Here is a 20,507-nt window from a genome sequence, read left to right as displayed (position 1 = left end):
CTTAAATTTGAGTTTGTGTCATTAAGGTTTTGAACTACGTCTCTTTTACGGAGGCCTTGACAAATTTTAAGTATGCTGGCAAAATTCTCAAATTTCGTGTTCCAGATTATTGACAATATTTCTCTATATTTTACCTTACTCAGTTTTGAAGAATTTCTGCATAAGAGACATTCACACAAAAAATGTTTCACTGGGAAACATTTTGTGCTAGAACCAGACCCAAGCCAGTATGTCATAAGAATTTTTTATGCAAAGCTTAAAAAATTTATCAAGATAAATCTAATTCCATAAAAATTTAATGGACGTTTTTGAAATCTTGTGAAAAAATTAACACAGTTTTGCACACCCCTAATTTTAACATATCACATTTTGTTCATATTGTCCCTTGTAAGAACATCCCTGTTTCTAGTGTCAGTCATGTCTGATATGATACATACATTTATTTCATGGATACATTTTACAAATCTTTTTTTTTCAATTGCCAAACTTTAGACAAACAAAAGTGTTTCATCCTCTGTGTGCATCATGACTTTTTACAACCCTTGGGTAAATACATTATCTCTTTTCACCAGACTACTTTAAATATAAATCTTCATACTTATCCTACATGACCCCTGCTTGTCAGAACCCACAATATCAACATCATATCCTACGCCCATGACATCCAGCTCATCCTCTTGCTTCCCACAGACCCCACCACAACCAAGACCAACTTCCACAAGTGCATGAAGAATATCACAGCCTGAATGAAAGACAACTGTCTGAATCTCAACACGGCCAAGACCAAAGTGCTTAACTTTGGCACCCACACCTCCCCCTGGAACTACACCAGAATGCCTGCAGAACTCAGACCCACCCCCTCACCAAAAGACAACAACCACAATCTCTGCATCATCCTGGACAGCAAACTTACCATGTAATGACAAATCAACTAGGTATCATCCACCTGTTTCCACACTCTCCATATGCTCTGAACAATCTTTAAATGTCTCCCCGTAAGCACAAGAAAATAGCCACACAAGCCCTAATCTCCAACCAGCTAGACTATGGCAATGCTCTGTATGTAGAAACTACCACCAAACTCATAAGAAGACTCCAGGCAATACAGGACGCAGCGACCAGACTGATCCTCAACCTGCCCAAATGGACCCACATCACCCAGCACCTGAGGGACCTCAACTGGCTCCCGGTCCAGAAAAGATGCAAATTCAAACTACTGACACATGCCTACAAAGCCCTCAAAGGCCTACGACCAGCATACTTGAACCACCGCCTGAACTTCCACCAACCAGCCAGAAACCTTTGCTCCGCCTCCCTCACCTCAGTCCGTATATTGCACATCTGCTGTAGTCACAGCGGAGGCCGCTCCTTCTCCCACCTCACCGCCAAGTCCTGGAATGCTCTCCCTCTCCACCTCTAATCATCACCCTTGCTGACGGACTTTAGGAAGAAACTCAAGACCTGTCTCTTCAACTAAAAGCCCAGCAACCTAGCGCCTGGATACGTTTGAGGATACCCGGGCTCTACAAATACAGCTTGATAGATTGATTCCGACAAATAAGCCATCTAGAGAAACTGGTAGTTTCAGCTTCATTCATTAGATGTGTAAGTGAATTTGTTAGCCCTGGGGATTCAACTTGGGCTGGTTACAAGTTGTTACCCTTCAAAACATGCATTCACACGTGTACTTCAATTCATTTAAATAATTTCGAAAGAACTGCCTACTTACAAAGCATTTACTTGTGATAGTGCAAACAAATCGTAGCACACTTCTGAAATCTGGAGATAAAACATTCACTGTAATAATATTTCAGCACGTCCAACTGTCATTCTAAGGTGCATGATACATCAAAGAAAATGTATTCCTTAGCCAAAAGTATTAATATATGTTTTCAGCCAATTAAGTTGTTCCATTTTCGGTAGCACGTGATTTTAAAATGTATTTTACTCATATTGATTAAGTTTAATTTTCTTGTTATACAGAGAGCTTAAAAACCCTGCGAGTCTGATTCGAACACGTGTGGCACAGTCAATAACGGAGGTACAACAAAAAAACTATGTGCGACTTCCTCTTGCAGACCTACTGAATTGGCCCACGATTCAGCACTTTCATAATCGTACATAAAACAACCAAATGACTTAACCTCTTTCAAGCTGCTCTCATTACTCATTAACAGACTGTGTAAAGGTACTAATAAATAAGATAATTTTATTTACTATATACTCTTCTACATTGTCCTGCATTTTGGCTGTTCAGAAGCAAACTCCGAAGAAATACTCACATTACTGGGCATCAGGAGTGCAGACCCCGCACAAACTAATCCTTCATCGTTAAAGCATGTCTCCAGACTGATTATGTCATCAATAACGTCCTCCATCTAATAAAAGAAATTAGTTTCAGAATAATGTATTATCATTATTAATGAAAGAGTTAACTTCTAGCCTTCGTGATTTAAAATTAGAAAAGGAAATTTAAGTACCGAAGTGTCATAAAAATTACTGCAAAAACATAATGACATCTGCAGGCTGAGCTTAATATTAAAGACTATTCTAGAAGAGAGAGTTGCTAAATTATTGACTCCATGGTGCTGAGTTTATTTGTCTTACTTTAAAAGAGACTTCATGGTTGAACAGAGCGTAGAAGGGACTGAATTTGAATAGTGTTGTCCCCACAATATGGAGGCTTGCAGTAAATAAGAACATCCTATGCCTAATCCTGCTTTTAACCTAGAATTAACTGCTCACAATTTTTTTTTTTTTTTTTAATCTTGATACATATAATGCTATTTATTTTCAGAAACCAAGACCTTAACACATAACGCTGAGAATGAAAGACATCAGGCCTGATTGAAGAAAAGTGGTGCTGCATCCAATGCAAAGCCACTTTTCTTGCTCCTCTTAGCGCCCCTCTACCGCCACCATGTGTGTGCCATATGTAATATACGGCGCATCATGACGCAGGGTAGGGGCAATAGCGTCAAAATGTTTGATGCTAATCCTGCACAGTACATAGGGGCACATTGAAAGCAATGGTGTTCCCTTTTCAACACCTGCTCTGTGCATGCATTAAAAGTAGCTGCAAAAAACGACGCAGTGGAATCTTTTAGATTCCACTGCGCCATTTTTGCGGTCCCTGTAATGGGGGAATGCCCCCCTTGCATACATTATGCCTGGCTCAGCCATAATACGGCACAAGGTTACCAGCCACTTTGTAAATATGGCGCAGCGATTTTGGGCTCTTTGGTCCCCATTAGCGTCAGAAAAACAGGACACTAATGTGGCGCAAGGAGGCACTTATGTTATTTTACGTCATGTTTGTGTGTGATTGACTTAGAGTAGTTGTGCACTTCAAATATAATTTACATGCAGGATTAAACATTTCTGATAATGCCGTGGTAAACATCAAACCCTCTCCTAAAAAGAACAGGTGTGTTTTTCATGAGAGGGAATGCGCAGGCGTCGTTCATAACCAATGTAAGCTGCGTTTGACAAAGTTTGGTTTAACTATTTCTGCAGATCACTGTGCCTGACGAATTTCAAGATTTTTGAAAATGGTTACTCTGAAGTATTGTATGAATACGTGCAACATTTGGTTTAGTTCTGGTCACTTGTAATTTTTACTTGCTTTGGGAGGAAAACGGTAGCCTGTCCTTGTTCTTTAATACTCTTCTACATGACAATTCTGGCTTTAGCAACAAATTATTTCACTAATATCCCTATTTAAAAGTAACCGTTCCTTCTGCATGAGATGCACCTCATAAAACGCTTTTTTTTCTGGCAAGATTTGGCCTTGCCCACAGAAAAACGTTGCAATAAATAAAATCGTAGAGAACAACTCTGTTTACATTTTCCACCATGCGCAGGGTCAATTAATATGAAAAGTATCTTGTTGTGAGGTGAAAAGTAAACTTCAATGAAGAAAAACACTGTGTTCCATTAAGGTGAATTAACAATCTTTCTAATCTTGGTTAAAGGCAAAATTCAAAAACTTAATAAAAGGTTTCTGGTGTGTAAAAGCTTTGCACATCTGCTAAGAGCAAGCGTTTAAAGGAGGCTCCCATTGTTTTCAATGGGCCTCTGGGAGCTTTGCAGGATTAGCGTCTACATTTTTTATGCTAATCCTGCAAAGCGCCAGACTAGCGTTAAAAATTATGACGCTAGCATGGCTGACTACTGCCATGTCATGCCATATTTCAAGTACGGCGCACACATGGTGGCGCTAGTGGAGTGCTAAGAGGCACAAGTCAAGTGGTGCTGCCCTATGTGCAGTGCCACTTTTCATAAATCTCCTCTTTTGTTTCCAGAGCTGTCATTGAGTCAGTCAAAGAGTTTTGGTGCCATCACCCAGTCAAAATGTCTACCTTGGGACTTAGCTCGTTCAACTTCCAAAGCCTGACAAAAAGCTCTTAAAAAGGAAGAAAAGAATTGAGTACCTCTATTAGAAATTATACTAATAGGTAAACCATGAAGAAGAAAAATATCATTCAAATACATCAACTATTTCTTCGTGAAATTTTTGAAAGGTAATCATTATCACAAAACATCATTCTGAATGTGGAAGAAATCAAATGATAAGTTTCATGAGCTACTTGTAATGTCTACAAATATACATAAACCTAGAATATAAGGATTTGTGTTGAAGTATCAGGTAGTCATTCTTTAGTTGAGACAAAGATATCTTGTTACCTGAAATGCAATTAATTTAGTTGAACAAAGATATCCTATTGCCTTCAGATCTATCAGTTTGTGACACATCTTAACTTTGTCTAAGCACAACTGAACTATTTCACCATTTGCAGAGAATGAATTATAGGCAATTGATTGTAAGTAAGTGGATGATCCTAAAAAACGATGGCGGAATGTTTCTGCCAGCACACTCTTTGAACCAAGACTATAAGTAATACTGAATGTATACTTTGCAAAGGAAAATGCCCCATGGTTTGACATATTTTTGCACAGAAATCACTGAAAAACTCTAGAAATTCCTTTGTCAATTGTCTAGTCCCCATCAATGGATGTCTCTTCTCCATACAAGCAATATTCATGGCTATGAGTTCTCTTTCAAGTAAATAATAGGCAGGATGGTCTTGTCCATCATCTTCTTATTACAGAACTGCCCCAACTGCTTGTTCAGAGGCATCTGTTCCCACAAAAAAGATTTTAAAAGATGTATCAGGATCACATAATAATGGCATTTGAGTAAACATTTGTGTATACATATTTAAAATATTTTAATTTTGGTTACCCAAGCAAAAAACTATCTTTATATTCTCCTTTTTCAAAGCAAAAGTAATGTAATTGATTATTTGAGGAAAATTATTGGTAAATTGATGATTAAATTTGTGAAACCAAGGAAACTCCTTAGGTGAGGTCCAATCAAAAATGGTGAAGACCTTCTTAGGAGCCATAGAACGGCCAAAAGCATGCAACCCAAGATACACAATGTCACCATTCTAAAATTCACACTTCTCAGCTTACCAAGAAAAATGATGTACATGAGGATGAGCAATGCATAACTCATTAATTAAAATTCCCAAATGGATTTGTGGGAAGCCATTTCCCACTCATCACCCCCCTTTTCTCTCAGCAGGTGATAAGCAATTGCTAAGGTTACCAAAAACATATGCTTCATCGACTATCCCCAAAATGCCTTTCATAGGAGGCAAAGAACCTTAATCATAATCTGATTTAAGACTTTATACAATGCAGTTTGGAGTTTCCGATCTTTATTGTGTACAGAAATAAACTGTTCCAGCAGATAATGAAGATAGTACAATTAAACCATTCTGCAAATTCATCTGTAAATAAGCATTCAGTATCTCCTGGTCTCTCTCAGTCTAGTTATAAATATGTCCAAAAATATCATTTGATTGGTATTGTGCAATCACATTCCCAGTAGGAGAATGTGAACAAAGTTTAGATTTAGCAAAAACTGGAGAAAGAGTAGGATACTGCATATGGGAATGTGAATTATTAGTTGGTGGGGATGTGAGCCCTCACCAAGTGAAAATGTCACAATTGTGTACTAGGCCCAGTTAGGTCTCAATAGTTAACACAAGCTCAACCCTTGGCATCTGATTAGAGAGGCTTAACTTAGAAGGAATATATAAAACATATTTTCAGTACCAAAACATTTAAAATGAAGAAAACCAAATATAATGTAAGTCCACACCAATTTATAAAAATAAAACTAGAAAAATCAGGTCAAGGAAATTGGAGATATGAATTTTTAAAGTTTGAATTATGTTTTAGTACCAAAAAGCACAAAGTGTGAACTGCAGGCAAATGGTCATGTTGGGTTGGGTCAAAGTTAAAAGTTAAGGCTGACTGCGATACATACAGAGACCACGATCAATCTGGTTTGACGTTTTACCTTCTTACTTAGTCTTTGAAAAAGAAGTAAAAAATACTCAGCGGGGAAATGTAGGGCTGTGGCAGAAATGGGTTCCACAAGGCTGTTAAGCATCTGAGTAAGTCCCAGTGATGGTGCTGACTTTTGGCAGGAAAGCACAGAGCAGGAGAAATTTGAAATTGGGGCCCAAGGAAGGCTCAGTATACTTTTGATGCCTTTGCCCGGTGAAGATTTCTAGCTTTGGACTAAGTTACTTTTTTGGAGCACAGATTTCTCCAGTAGGTAATGCTGAAAGCTGTAGCCAAATAGAGGCCCACAAAGTCAGATACCTTATCCACAACATCCAGCTGAAATATATTTGCTGCTGCGCAAAAGTTCAGAATGTAAGCAGCACGAATCTTTGGCCTAGCGGCAACTCATATACCTCAGATTGACCTGACAGGTTGGTACTGGTCTCCTAGTGGTTCCCCAGGCAAAAGTACTTGAAAACTTTTCAGCTTTTAGGGTTCGGCAGGAGTAGAATTCTCACCTATTCAAGGGGCCTATTATAGGTCCGATATTCTATATCGACCTTCTTAAAAAAAAAAATCCACCAGCACTTTCTTGGCAGCTCCGAAGGCCTGCCTATTAGTGTCCGAGGGGGCATATAAATAGGTAGTTAGACATTTTTTAACTGCATCTTCCAATACCGCAATTTGTTGTCTCAGAAACCGTTTATCAGCTACCTCTTTGGCAATCACCCAGCCCCTAAGAAAGGCCTTAAATGTATCCCAGACTACCGCTGGAGTAGAGGACCCCTGATTGCGTTTAAAAAAATCCCTTATTTCGGCCTGTGAAGTCTGTATCCACCCCTCATCCGAAAAAAGCTGGAAATTAAAAATCCACCTTTTGTTCTGGGGTATACAAACTGTAGAATAGAGAGAAACTTCCAGCAGCAGAGAGGCATGATCTGAGAGACCAGAGTGCTGGATCGACTGAGATCGATAGCACAGTGTTTCTGAAATCAGAAAATAATCTATACGCGAGGAGCTTTTAAACTGAGAGGAAATGCAAGTATATTCCCTCGCATCTGGAGTGTTCGTTCTCCAGGGATCACCCAATGCCAAAAAGCTTAACATAATCTCGGAAGATCTTTGTTACTTTAGGTTTGTGCTGTTTCTTACCTTTTACCGTAGTGTCTAAAACTGGGTCCTGGAGAAAATTGAAGTCCCCTCCAATAATAATTTTTCCTGTCAATTGCAAAAGGGAGTGAAACAGGCCTATATAAGGGGCTGGATCGTCTATCAGAGGAGCATAAAAACTAACAAAAATAAATCTCTCCTTAGCGACTAAACACTGAACCCAGCACCAACGCCCATCAGGGTCAGAAAGAAAGTCCAATGGTTGTGCATTAAGGGATTTGGCTAGAAAGACTGCCACCACTCTATGAGCCGCTGAAGCCGCAACAACTGCTTTAAAATCAGCCATTTTTTTAAACATGCGAAAGCCCGAAACTTTATTCAGTGGAATATGGGTCTCCTGAAAAAATATAACTGAAGGACTGAAAGCAGAAACCCTTTTCTCAATAGCGGACTTTTTCCTATGGTTATTTAATCCATTAACATTCCAGGATAATATTCTTAATGGAAAAGAAGATTTTGTCATTTATTTATACCTTGAGTTAATCTGCATATGGTCCCCCCCTAATCTGGAGTAAAATACACTATCCAGACATAGCAATCCTCTAAAGATACAAAAACGGATCCTCATGTCCATACCTCTCCCCCTTCTCCTCCCAACCTTCCTCCCCCCATCCCTCACCCTCAGTGGCCCACACCTGGAGCCCTCCTGCCCGGACAGCCCGGGGCCACATCCTTCCCCTACCCCCTGACCCCATTCTTCCCTAGCGTGGTGCCTTGTCATAGCACCCTAGGCCATAGACTAGAGAGAGAGAGAAAAAAATAGAATAGCCTGACCAAAACATTAAAAAAATGGGTGGGGCCCGTATTCACTTACAGTATCATTATCCTCATTCTCAGTGTCCTCATAGCCCAGTTAATCACCTTGTAGTCTTTTATTAAGTTTTCTCCGCCCCACCCCGCCCCACCACTCTTTACTCGTCCCAGCTGCTCAGAGTTCTGAATTACATGCAGCAAGGATTTAGAAGCATCAATTGTGTGAATAAAATTCGAGCGACCCTGAAAAAACACTTTAAGTTTGGATTGTTGCACAAGACCAGCCTGTGCCCCTGCTTTTTTAAATGCTGGAATCATCTTTTTCAGTTCTCTTCTCCGATGCGCTGCCACATGCCGCCACTGACATGTCCGAGAAAATCTTAAATGCATAGTCGCCACGGATCTGGAAGATTTTAGTTTTAATTGCTTTCTGGAAAATCTGTTCTTTTTATTACGGAAGTCACCAAAATTCACTAGAATATTGCGAGGATATTTGGAGTTTGGCGGCTGGACTGCAGGGACCCTATGGGCCCGCATAATTGTGAGATCTGGATGCTTGTCCATTAGTCCTGTTAAAACATGACTTTTAATAAGATCAGTTACCAAATCTGTGAATGTCCGGCCGCTTTCACGTCCTTCAGGGACTCCCGTGAATCGCAGATTGGATCTACGTGATTGATTTTCAGTGTCGTCAAGTCGAATCTGTAGATCTAGGAGATCAGCTTGGCATTTTGCCAGAGATAGTTCTACCATTACCCGGATATCCTCGAGATTGGAGACACACTGCTCGATAACCGTGATTCGTGAGTTAAGTTGCTGGATGTTACTACAAATCAGGTTCAATTGTGATTCTGTTCTCTGATTTGTGTCATCTTGGGAAGCTTTCAGCATTTTTAACTCGCTTAATATCTGTAGAAGTACGTTTTCCGGGTGAGCGCTACTGCCTACCATATCTTTCGGCCCCTGAGAGAGAGCCCCACTTTGGCCATTAGATCCGGAAGACATAGCAGAAGTAGAAATGTGGGCAGAAGATTCAGCTGCTGTGCCTGCCCCAACCCTGCTGATTAGCTCGTGCGCTAGTACAGAGGCAGAGCTGTCTACCTGAGGGGCAGGAGTGCAGCTGACAATTGGTACAGGGGTACCTTTCCTATGGTTTTTTTCCTCCCCCAAACAAGGGATAAAGGGGTCTGGAAGAAAATTCCATGCCCGTCGTCTGATCACAAGAAGTCTCAAAGCTCCAGTCGGGGGTCATCTGAGTGAGCAACAGAGAGCCTTTGAGAGACCCCGGGCTAGGATCTGAATCAGGTGGCAGAGCCCTTGATTCATCGGATGGGCAGTCCAAGCTGAGAGGAGAGCTTGACAAATTAGTTCCTGAGGACGGTAGATTGAGAGGTAGAGGTGAAAGAAGGTTAGACACTAAGGGGGTCATTCTGACCCTGGCGGTAAAAGGCAGTTACCGCCGGTCAGAAGACCGCCATAACACTGCCGCGGCCGCGGTAACCCGCCAGGGTCATTCTAACCCACAGCTGCCAAACCGCCAAAAATCTGACCTCCACTGAAGGACGCCACATCAGCGGTCAGCGATAAACTGGAGATGACCAAACCTCCACCGTCAGGCCAACAGAAATACGCCCATGCCATTACGACCCACCAATCCACGCAGCGGTCTTTCAACCGCGGTATCCCATTGGCGGTACACACCGCCGCGCTCAAAATACACACACCTTTACAAAACACAGCCACATTGGATAATTCAAAATACACACATCTGATACACATACAAACACCACTCCCACACAATCAATACGATATAAAAGACACACCCACATCACCCACAAACCCCCACAAATCGAAATTCAGAGACAAGGCGCAATACACAGAGAGAGAGAGCACAGGGAACGCAAACCACAACACACACAGGAACCCAACATCATCCCCCACACTACATCTACGCACAAAACACCACACACCACTACACTCATCACCACAAACACCACCCCACACCTCATCCACACCACCCCATGGCACCCCAAAGACACCCCAGGTTCTCGGACCAAGAACCCAGGGTCATGGTGGAGGAAATAATCAGGGTAGAGCCCCAGCTCTTCAGCACACAGGTGCAGCACACCACAATAGCCAGGAAGGCGGAGCTATGGCAAAGGATCGTCGACAGGGTCAACGCTGTGGGACAGCATCCCAGAAATCGGGAAGACATCCGAAAGCGCTGGAACGACCTACGGGGGAAGGTGCGGGCGATGGTGTCAAGACACAACATCGCTGTGCAGAAGACTGGCGGCGGACCCCCACCCACTCCACCCGAATTCACAGCATGGGAGCAGGAGGTCTTGAACATCCTGCATCCTGAGGGCCTCGCTGGAGTAGGCAGAGGAATGGTCTAATCTCAACTACTTCCCCCCCTCCAACCACCAGCATGCCAACCCCCACCCCCACCCTCACCCCCAACCCCCCAGCACATATCCTCCCTGCTAATGTCTCACCAGCACAACCCACCCAAACCAACACCAACCCCTGAATGCCAACACAAACCATGGACACCCATCACCTAAGCATGACCACTGCACATACCCATCCCCCCCCAAACCACCCTCACAACTACTCCCACAAGGGAATGCCAGCACTGGGGGACAAGGGCACCCACAATTCGCACGCCATGGCACACACAGAAGCAATAACCATACTCTTTTACCCCTGCAGGGCCCAAACGCCAACACACCGGCCCGGAGGGTCCAGAAATGTCCATCCCACCCCCAGAACAGGCCCCCAGTGATGACAGCAGCTCTGTCGACATAGAACCTGATGACCAGCCCGGCCCATCGGGGACCTCTAGACAGTCGGTTCCCCTCAGGCAGCCACAGGCCACAGCAGACCTACCCCCTCTGGAAACCCCAGCACAGCCCCCACTCAGCGGGCCCATGCCTCTGTCTCCAGGACAGGTCAAGCAGCGGTGTGTCTACCACTACAGGGCACCCAGGGCAACCCACCACCCCAACAACAACAGGGACCTGGGGGCAGTGGTAGTGGGCACACCATCCAGGGGACAGAGGCCCAGGAACAAAGGGGAACTGGGAGGGCCGCTGTGCGACAGAGGGAGGACAGGCCTAGGGAACCCACTGTCCAAGAGGCCCTCACCACCATCATGGGAGCGTACCACCACTCCCAAGAGACGATGGCGACGGTCCTGGCCAGGTTCCAGGAGATCCAGGCCATGCAGGAGGGCCAGTACATGGGGTTCCGGGAAGAACTGCGCACCATCAGTTCCACAATGGGTACAATCGTGGTGGCACTCAACCAGATTGTCACCACATTGCGGGACCATGTGGCCCCCCAAAGGGCCCCTGCCACTAGCATGGAGGAAGAACAGCCCACCACCTCCGCCGGCGCTAGTGGTCAGGAGGCCCCGACACAACAGCAACGGCCCACCCGGACCCCACCCCCTGCAGAACATGAACCCCCCCGCAAGAAAGGCCTGAGATCGAGGAAGAAGACAGAGTAGGATGTCAAGAACCCCGCCATGCACGGATCCCCCCGGATGTCATCCCACTGTCCCACTTGTTCACCCTGTCCAACCTTGAACTGCCCCTGCTCCACCTTCCACAGGCATATGGACAATGCACCTGTGCGAACGTGAGTCTGGACTCTGCCATGGACATGCCTCCACCATCACCCATCACCCTTTTTGAACTATACACCAATTTTTGCACTTCAATAAACACAATTATTGCACAAAAACCATCAGGAGTCTGCTATTTATTTTTTTAAACCAAATGTATTCGATATAACCAACCAAAAATGTCCAAATACATTGTGATGACAACATACCAGTGTCACACAGCGGTAGTCCATGGGGAAATGAACCAGAGGGCACTCCGTGGGGACCACATCACTGAAATAGGAAGGCAAAATCACAACTAAGTTACCATACATTGGGGTGAAAGGTCAGACAGTAGAGAGCCAGTACTGTTACAGATATAATAAAATGCAGGAGTAGATTCTTACCTGTGTGTTACTGGAAATACTGCAGTATCACTCTGTCCCTGTTGTCTGTGTCGTCCTCTTCGTCTTCCTCCTCTTCACTCTCCGCAGGCTCCACAGCGGCCACAACACCACCATCTGGACCATCCTCCTGCAGGAAAGGCACCTGGCGTCGCAAACCCAGGTTGTGAAGCATGCAGCAGGCCACGATGATATGACACACCTTCTTTGGTGAGTACATTAGGGATCCACCTGTCATATGCAGGCACCTAAACCTGGCCTTCAGGAGGCCGAAGGTCCGCTCGATCACCCTCCTAGTACGCCCATGGGCCTCATTGTACCATTCCTCTGCCCTTGTCCTGGGATTCCTCACTGGGGTCAATAGCCAAGGCAGGTTGGGGTAACCAGAGTCACCAATTAGCCACACACGCTGTCTCTGTAGCTGTTCCATCACATAAGGGATGCTGCTATTTCGCATGATGTACGCGTCATGCACTGACCCTGGGAACTTGGCATTTAAATGGGAGATGTACTGGTCAGCCAAACAGACCACCTGGACATTCATCGAATGATAACTTTTTCGGTTCCTGTACACCTGCTCATTGTCTTTGGGGGGGACCAAAGCCACATGGGTACCATCAATGGCACCAATGATATTGGGAATGTGTCCAAGGGCATAGAAATCACCCTTCACTGTAGGCAAGTCACCCACATCAGGAAATATGATGTAGCTCCGCATGTATTTCATCAGGGCAGACAACACTCTGGACAATACCTTTGAAAACATAGGCTGAGACATCCCAGATGAAATGGCCACTGTAGTTTGAAATGATCCACTAGCCAAAAAATTGAGTACTGACAGCACCTGCACTAGAGGCGGAATCCCTGTGGGTTGGCGGATGGGTGACATCAGGTCTGGCTCCAGCTGGGCACACAGTTCCTGTATAGTGGCAGTGTTGAGTCTGTAGGTGAGTATGACATGTCGTTCTTCCATTGTCGACAGGTCCACCAGCGGTCTGTACACGGGAACATTCCTCCGTCTCCTCGCAAGTCCCAGCGGACGGTGCCTAGGAAGGACAACATGGAGCACAGAGTCAATCAACCCACAGGTAAGTTCCCACAGCCTGCACAGTACACGAATCTCTCTGGATTGAATAGCTTGTATGAGTGTCGATGCAAGGCCTAGCCATGTGTGACGCAGTGGGAATTAAGCCATGTGGGCCCTTGAAATGGCGGCTGCCTGACCTGTGAAGTGTGACAATGTGAAGTGAGGTCATTGCGCTGGCGTGGCACGCCGTGGCGGGAGGCGGTCGAAGACCGCGGCGCAAAGCAGCATTGGTTAACATTGAACCCTATGGGTTTCAGGAGCCAATGACGATGTGCGTAGGCGGTACGCCCTGCCGCGGTACGCACCGACGCGGGCGTGACCATCATTTTCTCTCTGCTTAATCACACGAGACCTGACCATCCAAAAGAGAGGACCTATACTGCAAGTGCTGCTGTGACCGTGGTCTGGAAGTGACAATGGCTGCTGCGACTGGGGAAAGGGCCCCCGCCTTCAGTTCTGAAGAGTTGGAGAAGCTCGTGGACGGGGTCCTCCCCCAGTATGCGCTACTCTACGGTCCTCCAGACCAACAGGTGAGTACACGGGGGCCAATGCATAGTGGGCAATGCCTGTGATGAGTGGGGTGGATGTACGATGGAGGGGAGGGGAGCGAATTACGAATGCATGGCACGACAGATGAGAGCATGTGCCACAGGGCAAGTTTGGGGAGGGGGGGCCACTCACATCGAGCATGCAGAAAAGTGATGATGTTTCTTTTCCCCCCCTGTAGATGTCACATAGGTCAGCGCCCATCAAAAGATCGATATTTGGCGTGCCATCGCCAAGGACGTCTGGGCCCTGGGGGTCCACAACAGACGGGGCACCCACTGCCGCAAGAGGTGTGAGGACATCCGCCGCGGGAGCAGGAAGACCGCCAAGGCTCTGCTGGGGATGGCCTCCCAACCTAGGAGGGGTGCCAGTCGTACCTTGGCCCCCCCTGATGTCCCGGATAGTGGCGGTGGCCTACCCCGATTTAGATGGGCGCTTGAGGACATCACAGCAGACACAAGGGGGTGAGTAACAGCACATTCAGCTAAATTTGCGCGCAGTGGAGGTGCCTGGGTGGGGGAGGAGGGCTGTGGGTATCCCTAGGCCAGGGCGATTTCTGTAGGCTAGGCCCCTCCGTGAGGTATGGTCCTGTGCCCCACCCCCCACCTCTGTAGGGTGCCCAGTAATGCTATTCATGGACCTGTGTATTCTGTGTGGGCAGTTGTCGCCCATAGGCTTATAGGGCATGTCCCAGGGAATGAGTAGTGTACCCCAAGTAGTGCAGGGGGCTTCTGTGTCTGTCCTCTCCGCCAACAGTGTCCCCAATGCATGCACTCAACTTGTCTTTATTTCTCCATCCCCCCGCCCCCAATTTCTTTGTTTTTCAGTGAATCTGTGCATTAGCATCATCAGGCGGAGGAGAAGTGGCATCGGCGCAAGAGGGAGCTGCATCTCACATGGCCCCGGAGGGCCATGCAACGGACTCCGACATGACCAGTGAGACAGAGGGCGAGGGGGGCTCCACTACGGGGACCCGTGCAGACGTCAGTGACACCGACACGTCCTCGGATGTGAGCTCCCTTGCGGTGGCGGCAACATTTGTGCCCACCGATACTACAGGTACAGCCGCCACCCAGCGCACCAGCTCCGCCCTCCCAGCAGCCCCTCGGCCTTCGGCCCGTGCCCGCACGGCCAGGAAGGCGGCCATCTCCTTCGCCCCAGGCACCTCAGGCCCTGCCCCAGTCACCCCTGCTGCCCTCAGTGAGGAGGTCATTGACCTCCTGAGGACCATCATTGTTGGGCAGTCTACCCTTTTGAATGCCATCCAGGGTGTGGAGAGGGAGGTGCATCAAAGCAATGCATACCTGGAGGGCCTTCATTCGGGTCAGGCTGCCCATCAGCGATCGTTCAACGCTCTGGCCTCAGCACTGACGGCAGCGATTGTACCTGTCTCCAGCCTCCCTCTTCTAACTCCCTCCACCCAGTCCCACTCCCCTGTTCCTCTGCCTATCCCATCCACACCTACAGACCAGCCTGCACACACCTCAACACCCAAGGGAAGCTCATCCAGACATAAGCACCACAGAACACACAAGCATTCACACAAGCAACATACAGATGCAGACATGCCAACAGCCACTACCTCCTCTGTGTCCCCCACCTCCTCGTCTCCCTCCTCCCTCCCTGTGACGTCTACACTCACACCTGCATGCACACCACCATCAGCCAGTACACCCATCACCAGCACACCCTCCACACCAGTCCGCACACGTGCAGTCACCACCCCCACTGCCATGTACACGTCCCCTGTGTCCTCTCCCAGTGTGTCTGTCACCCCCGCTTCCAAACCACACAAACGCAGGCAGGCACCCAACCAACAGCCATCCACCTCACGTCAGCCTCCAGCCCAAGCACCTGCACCCAAAGACACCAGACTTGACTTTCCTACAACCACATCCTCTTCCTCCACTCCCATACCCACTCCAGCTACCCTACCCATGGCTCCTAAAAAACTAATCCTCTATAAACTGGACCTCTTTTCCTCACCTGACCCACCCCCTCCATCTCGTAAGAGTTCCAAAAACACCTTAGCCACCACCAGCCCAGCAACTCCCAAGAACGTCGTGGCTGGTTTTTGGAGTCCGCCCTTTCCTTGTGCAGGGACATCGGCCAGCAGCAAAGGCACAGCCAGCCCCCCCCCGGGAAGAGGAGCAAAAAACTGAAGGGCAGGCGCGACAGGCCTGATACGCCTGCCCCCAAGGAGGGTAGCCTTGCACCGTCACCTGCCACATCGGGTAAGGGAGCCAAGTGCCACGGAGAGTTTGCCAAGGAGGGCAAGGGCAGCAAAGCGCTAAAGGCAGGGAGCAGCCGACCTGGCCATGAGGGCCCCACCAGCCCCATTCCGGGGGTATGGGAGGAGACCCAGGGCCCCAGGACTCCATCACAGGAGGGCCCCGCAACGGAAAGGTCCGATGCTGACTGAGCAGGAAGTATTGGCCAGGTGTGGTTCACTCGAAACACAAGACAGGCACCGCTGAACAGGGCCCCGCCGTGAGGAGCACCGCTGAACAGGGCCCCGCCGTGAGAAGCACTGCTGAACAGGGCCCCGCCAAGACAGGCACCGCTGAACAGGGCCCCGCCGTGAGAAGCACCGCTGAACAGGGCCCCGCCAAGACAGGCACCGCTGAACAGGGCCCCGCCGTGAAGGGCACCGCTGAACAGGGCCAGCCGTGAGAAGCACCGCTGAACAGGACCCCGCCAAGACAGGCACAGCAGAACAGGGCCCCGCCGTGAAGGGCACCGCTGAACAGGGCCCCGCCGTGAAGGGCACCGCTGAACAGGGCCCCGCCGTGAAGGGCACCGCTGAACAGGGCCCCGCGGTGAGAAGCACCGCTGAACAGGGCCCCGCCAAGACAGGCACTGCTGAACAGGGCCCCGCGTGAAGAGCACCGCTGAACAGGGCCGCGCCGTGAGAAGCACCGCTGAACAGGGCCCCGCCAAGACAGGCACCGCTGAACAGGGCCCCGCCGTGAAGGGCACCGCTGAATAGGGCCCCGCCGTGAAGAGCACCGCTGAACAGGGCCCCGCCGTGAGAAGCACCGCTGAACAGGGCCCTGCCAAGACAGGCACCGCTGAACAGGGCCCCGCCGTGAAGAGCACCGCTGAACAGGGCCCCGCCGTGAGAAGCACCGCTGAACAGGGCCCCGCCAAGACAGGCACCGCTGAACAGGGCCCTCCTGTCAAGCACCGCTCCGCTGGGCCATCCTGTCAAGCACCGCTCCGCTGGGCCCTCCTGTCAAGCACCGCTCCGCTGGGCCCTCATCTCAAGCACCGCTCTGCTGGGCCCTCCTGTCAAGCACCGCTCCGCTGGGCCCTCCCGTCAAGCACCGCTCCGCTGGGCCCTCCTGTCAAGCACCGCTCCGCTGGGCCCTCATCTCAAGCACCGCTCCGCTGGGCCCTCCTGTCAAGCACCGCTCCGCTGGGCCCTCCTGTCAAGCACCGCTCCGCTGGGCCCTCATCTCAAGCACCGCTCCGCTGGGCCCTCCTGTCAAGCACCGCTCCGCTGGGCCCTCCTGTCAAGCATCGCTCCTCTGGGCCCTCATCTCAAGCACCGCTCCGCTGGGCCCTCCTGTCAAGCACCGCTCCGCTGGGCCCTCCTGTCAAGCACTGCTCCGCTGGGCCCTCATCTCAAGCACCGCTCCGCTGGGCCCTCCTGTCAAGCACTGCTCCGCTGGGCCCTCATCTCAAGCACCGCTCCGCTGTAATCCACCTGATGGACTGTGGCTTTGCACCCCCCAGGATGGCACAGTGGGCAATCCACCCACTGTAGAGACTTGAGAGACTGTGGCTTTGCACTCCCCAGGATGGCACAGTGGGCATGGAGGCCCTTCGTGGATCTGGCGTCGTGGACTCATGTGGCTGAGGTGCCCCCCCTTCCCTTCCCCCTGAGGTGCCAATTTTTTATTTTTGTGATGCCCCAGCAGTGTTCTCTCCAATGGACTCGATCTCGTGTGTGGGCTTTGCCCATGTGTTGGTGCACATTGGCCCACGGACATTTGGACTTTGCAAAACTGTGCCGGACTTTTGCTACTTGTATATATATAGTTCTAGATGTGTATTAATTCTTTATATATTGGTAAGTTCGCTATACTTAATTATTGATGTAATATAGTTCTATTTTTACAATCATTGCCTTTTGTCTTTGCATTTTTGTTTTGGGGGTTTGGGGGTGTCACTCTGACTTTTCAATCTGCATTGGTGTGTAGGTATTTCGGTGGGGGTGAGGGTGGGGGTGGGTGTGTGGCGTGTGTGTGTGCCCGTAACCTTTCCTCCTCCCCCCTCCCCTGTGTCGTAGGTGCAGTACTTACCATTGTCGTCTGCGGCGACGTTCGTGATCCTGGAAGAAGAGCAGGAAGGCAATGGCTGGGAGGATGTGGAGTTCCGGTTCCATGCTGTCCCGATTCCGCGTGGAGTGTGTCGAGGTGAGCGTTTTCCATTGGAAATGTCTGTTTCCGCCGTGTTTTTATCGGCGGGGCTCCTGCCCCGGAAAAGGTGGCGGATTGGTGAGTTGTGATAGGGTGGGCGGTACATTGTCTGCCGCCTGTCTGTTGGCGGGTTGGCCGCCGCTTTAACACTGACCGCCAGGGTCAGAATGACCCCCTAAATCTATAGCGGAAGGTAGGGGAGGCACGGAAGCCGGGGCCTTGTGCAAATGATTATCTGAAGGCGCAGGGCGTTTCTGTTTGACTGTACGTGTTTCTCTAGGAGCCCTGGCTGCAGAACGGCCTGCATAGTGTGGAGAACGCCGCATCTTCCCAACAAAACACCCCGAGTAGCCGTGTAGCGAAAGAAAGAGGAAAAAAAAAACCTGGTCCCTGCATCTGACCCACACTCCATTGTGGTCGATCTCAACTTGTGAATTTGACCTGGTGCAGCACAGGCAGATACTCGTGGATGGCTGTTTGTGCTTCTTGGCATTATTTTCACCTTTATCTATAATAATTCATAATATATCATATTCATCTCCTGTGACACTTACTGGATTGTTGTTGTTTTGGAGTCAGTTGATTTTTTAAATTTTATGTTGGGATTTTTCTTGTGCTTTGTTTTCACTTTATTAATGTTTGCGGGCTGTACAATCACTTTACACATTGCCTCTAAGTCTGACTGCTTCTGGACCAAGCTACCAGAGGGTTAAGCATAGGTTTATTTAGTGATTATTGTGGTTCACCCTGACAAGGATTTTGTTTATTATTTTCATTGGGCTTAGACCCTCTCAACTAACAAACCAAGGGCCTGATTTAGATCTCAGTGGAGAGGAATACTCTGCCAAAAACATGGCGGATATCCTGCCTGCCGTATTATGATCCCATTATATCCTATGGGAATCGTAATACAGTGGGTGGGATATCTGTCACTTTGTGACAGATTATTCTCTTTGCTGAGATCTAAATTAGGCCCCAAGTTCTTACAAAACATCTTTCTAAAAGCTAACAAGAAGGCATCATAAAATGTAAACAATAATTCAAACTGGTAACTAAGGGAGTTGCCAAAGTCAATGTTGACCTAGCTGGGGAACTAATCAAGTAACCAGCTTTGACTTGATCTTCAATAAACTGTACAGGATGAAAAGCAAAAAACAACATAAAAAGCTTAACAAATTCTGTTATCTTCACTAGATTGCCAGAAAAATGTGGAGAACTTGAGTGGACTGTTGGAATATTGGTATGCTGTGGCACCAGACTCAGCTTTAGCATCAAATTCTCAAGATGCAATTGTTATAATTCCTTTGACAGGTCCTGTGAAAAATCCAGAGCATTGCCCAACGAAATGATGACTCCTCCCCGTAACCACAGAGAAACCCTGCCAAGAAAGGCATATATGAAATAGAAACAAGACTTTTTCTCCTGTGATTGCCTTCCTTATATATGATTCAGATAGGAGCTGACATCATAGAAAAAGACTCTACTTCATCTGACATTGGAAAATTCAAATGTAAACCTACCAATAGATCACGATCTTGGGTAGAACTGGTTGTTTGGCTTTTCCACATGCCATTCCAAACAAGTGCTGCTGCTCGTTTGATAAACAAAGAAGTGTAATATCCTTTGTTTCGCTTTAGATTTCAGAGTCCCACCACTGCCCTTTAAGCGTGGTGCTTCATGCAACTCGTGGAACACCCTCTGCATGATCTTGAGTGCGCATATGTCACAGCGATCTGGACAGTGTGAATGTACAGCCATATACTGAGTGCACTATCCTTAAAAATGCTGTCTGGCAATACGAAACGTGTTTCTTCCCTTGTTGAACATAAACAGTCTTGGATAAGTTCCTGAAGACTGCTCTCAGTATAGATGTAACAAGAAGACATATTTTAGTGCTTACACTACCAATTTCATTTTACTTCCGTACATCACATTTACTACCAATCCGGGCATGGTGGAAGCACTTAGCATTCAAATCAGTCGCTCTGAATTGTGCCCACCCTAAACATGTGGCTGTAAATTCAGTGTCCTCTATAATTACAACTGGGTGCTATCACCCCTCAACACTTATCACCCCTCAACACTTACAAATATCTTTCCCAGTATAGGTTGCTTAAGTGGTAGACTGCACCTCAAAAAGTTGCACCATC

The 20,507-nt window shown here is 47.9% G+C and overlaps 1 protein-coding gene across 6 annotated transcripts in view; it reads right to left on the bottom strand.

Annotated features, from left to right (window-relative positions):
* Positions 1-20,507, bottom strand: part of TFEC (transcription factor EC) — a 612,796-nt gene that overhangs the window by 118,165 nt on the left and 474,124 nt on the right. For all 6 annotated transcript variants that reach the window (XM_069228932.1, XM_069228931.1, XM_069228936.1 and 3 more), the window contains one exon: positions 2,283-2,378. In XM_069228932.1, the coding sequence (XP_069085033.1) occupies positions 2,283-2,378 (96 nt within the window). The remainder of the gene's footprint in view (positions 1-2,282; positions 2,379-20,507) is intronic.

Source organism: Pleurodeles waltl, chromosome 4_1 (genome assembly GCF_031143425.1).
Source record: "Pleurodeles waltl isolate 20211129_DDA chromosome 4_1, aPleWal1.hap1.20221129, whole genome shotgun sequence".
Classification (NCBI taxonomy): domain Eukaryota; kingdom Metazoa; phylum Chordata; class Amphibia; order Caudata; family Salamandridae; genus Pleurodeles; species Pleurodeles waltl.
This window is presented reverse-complemented; position numbering and strand designations above follow the sequence as displayed.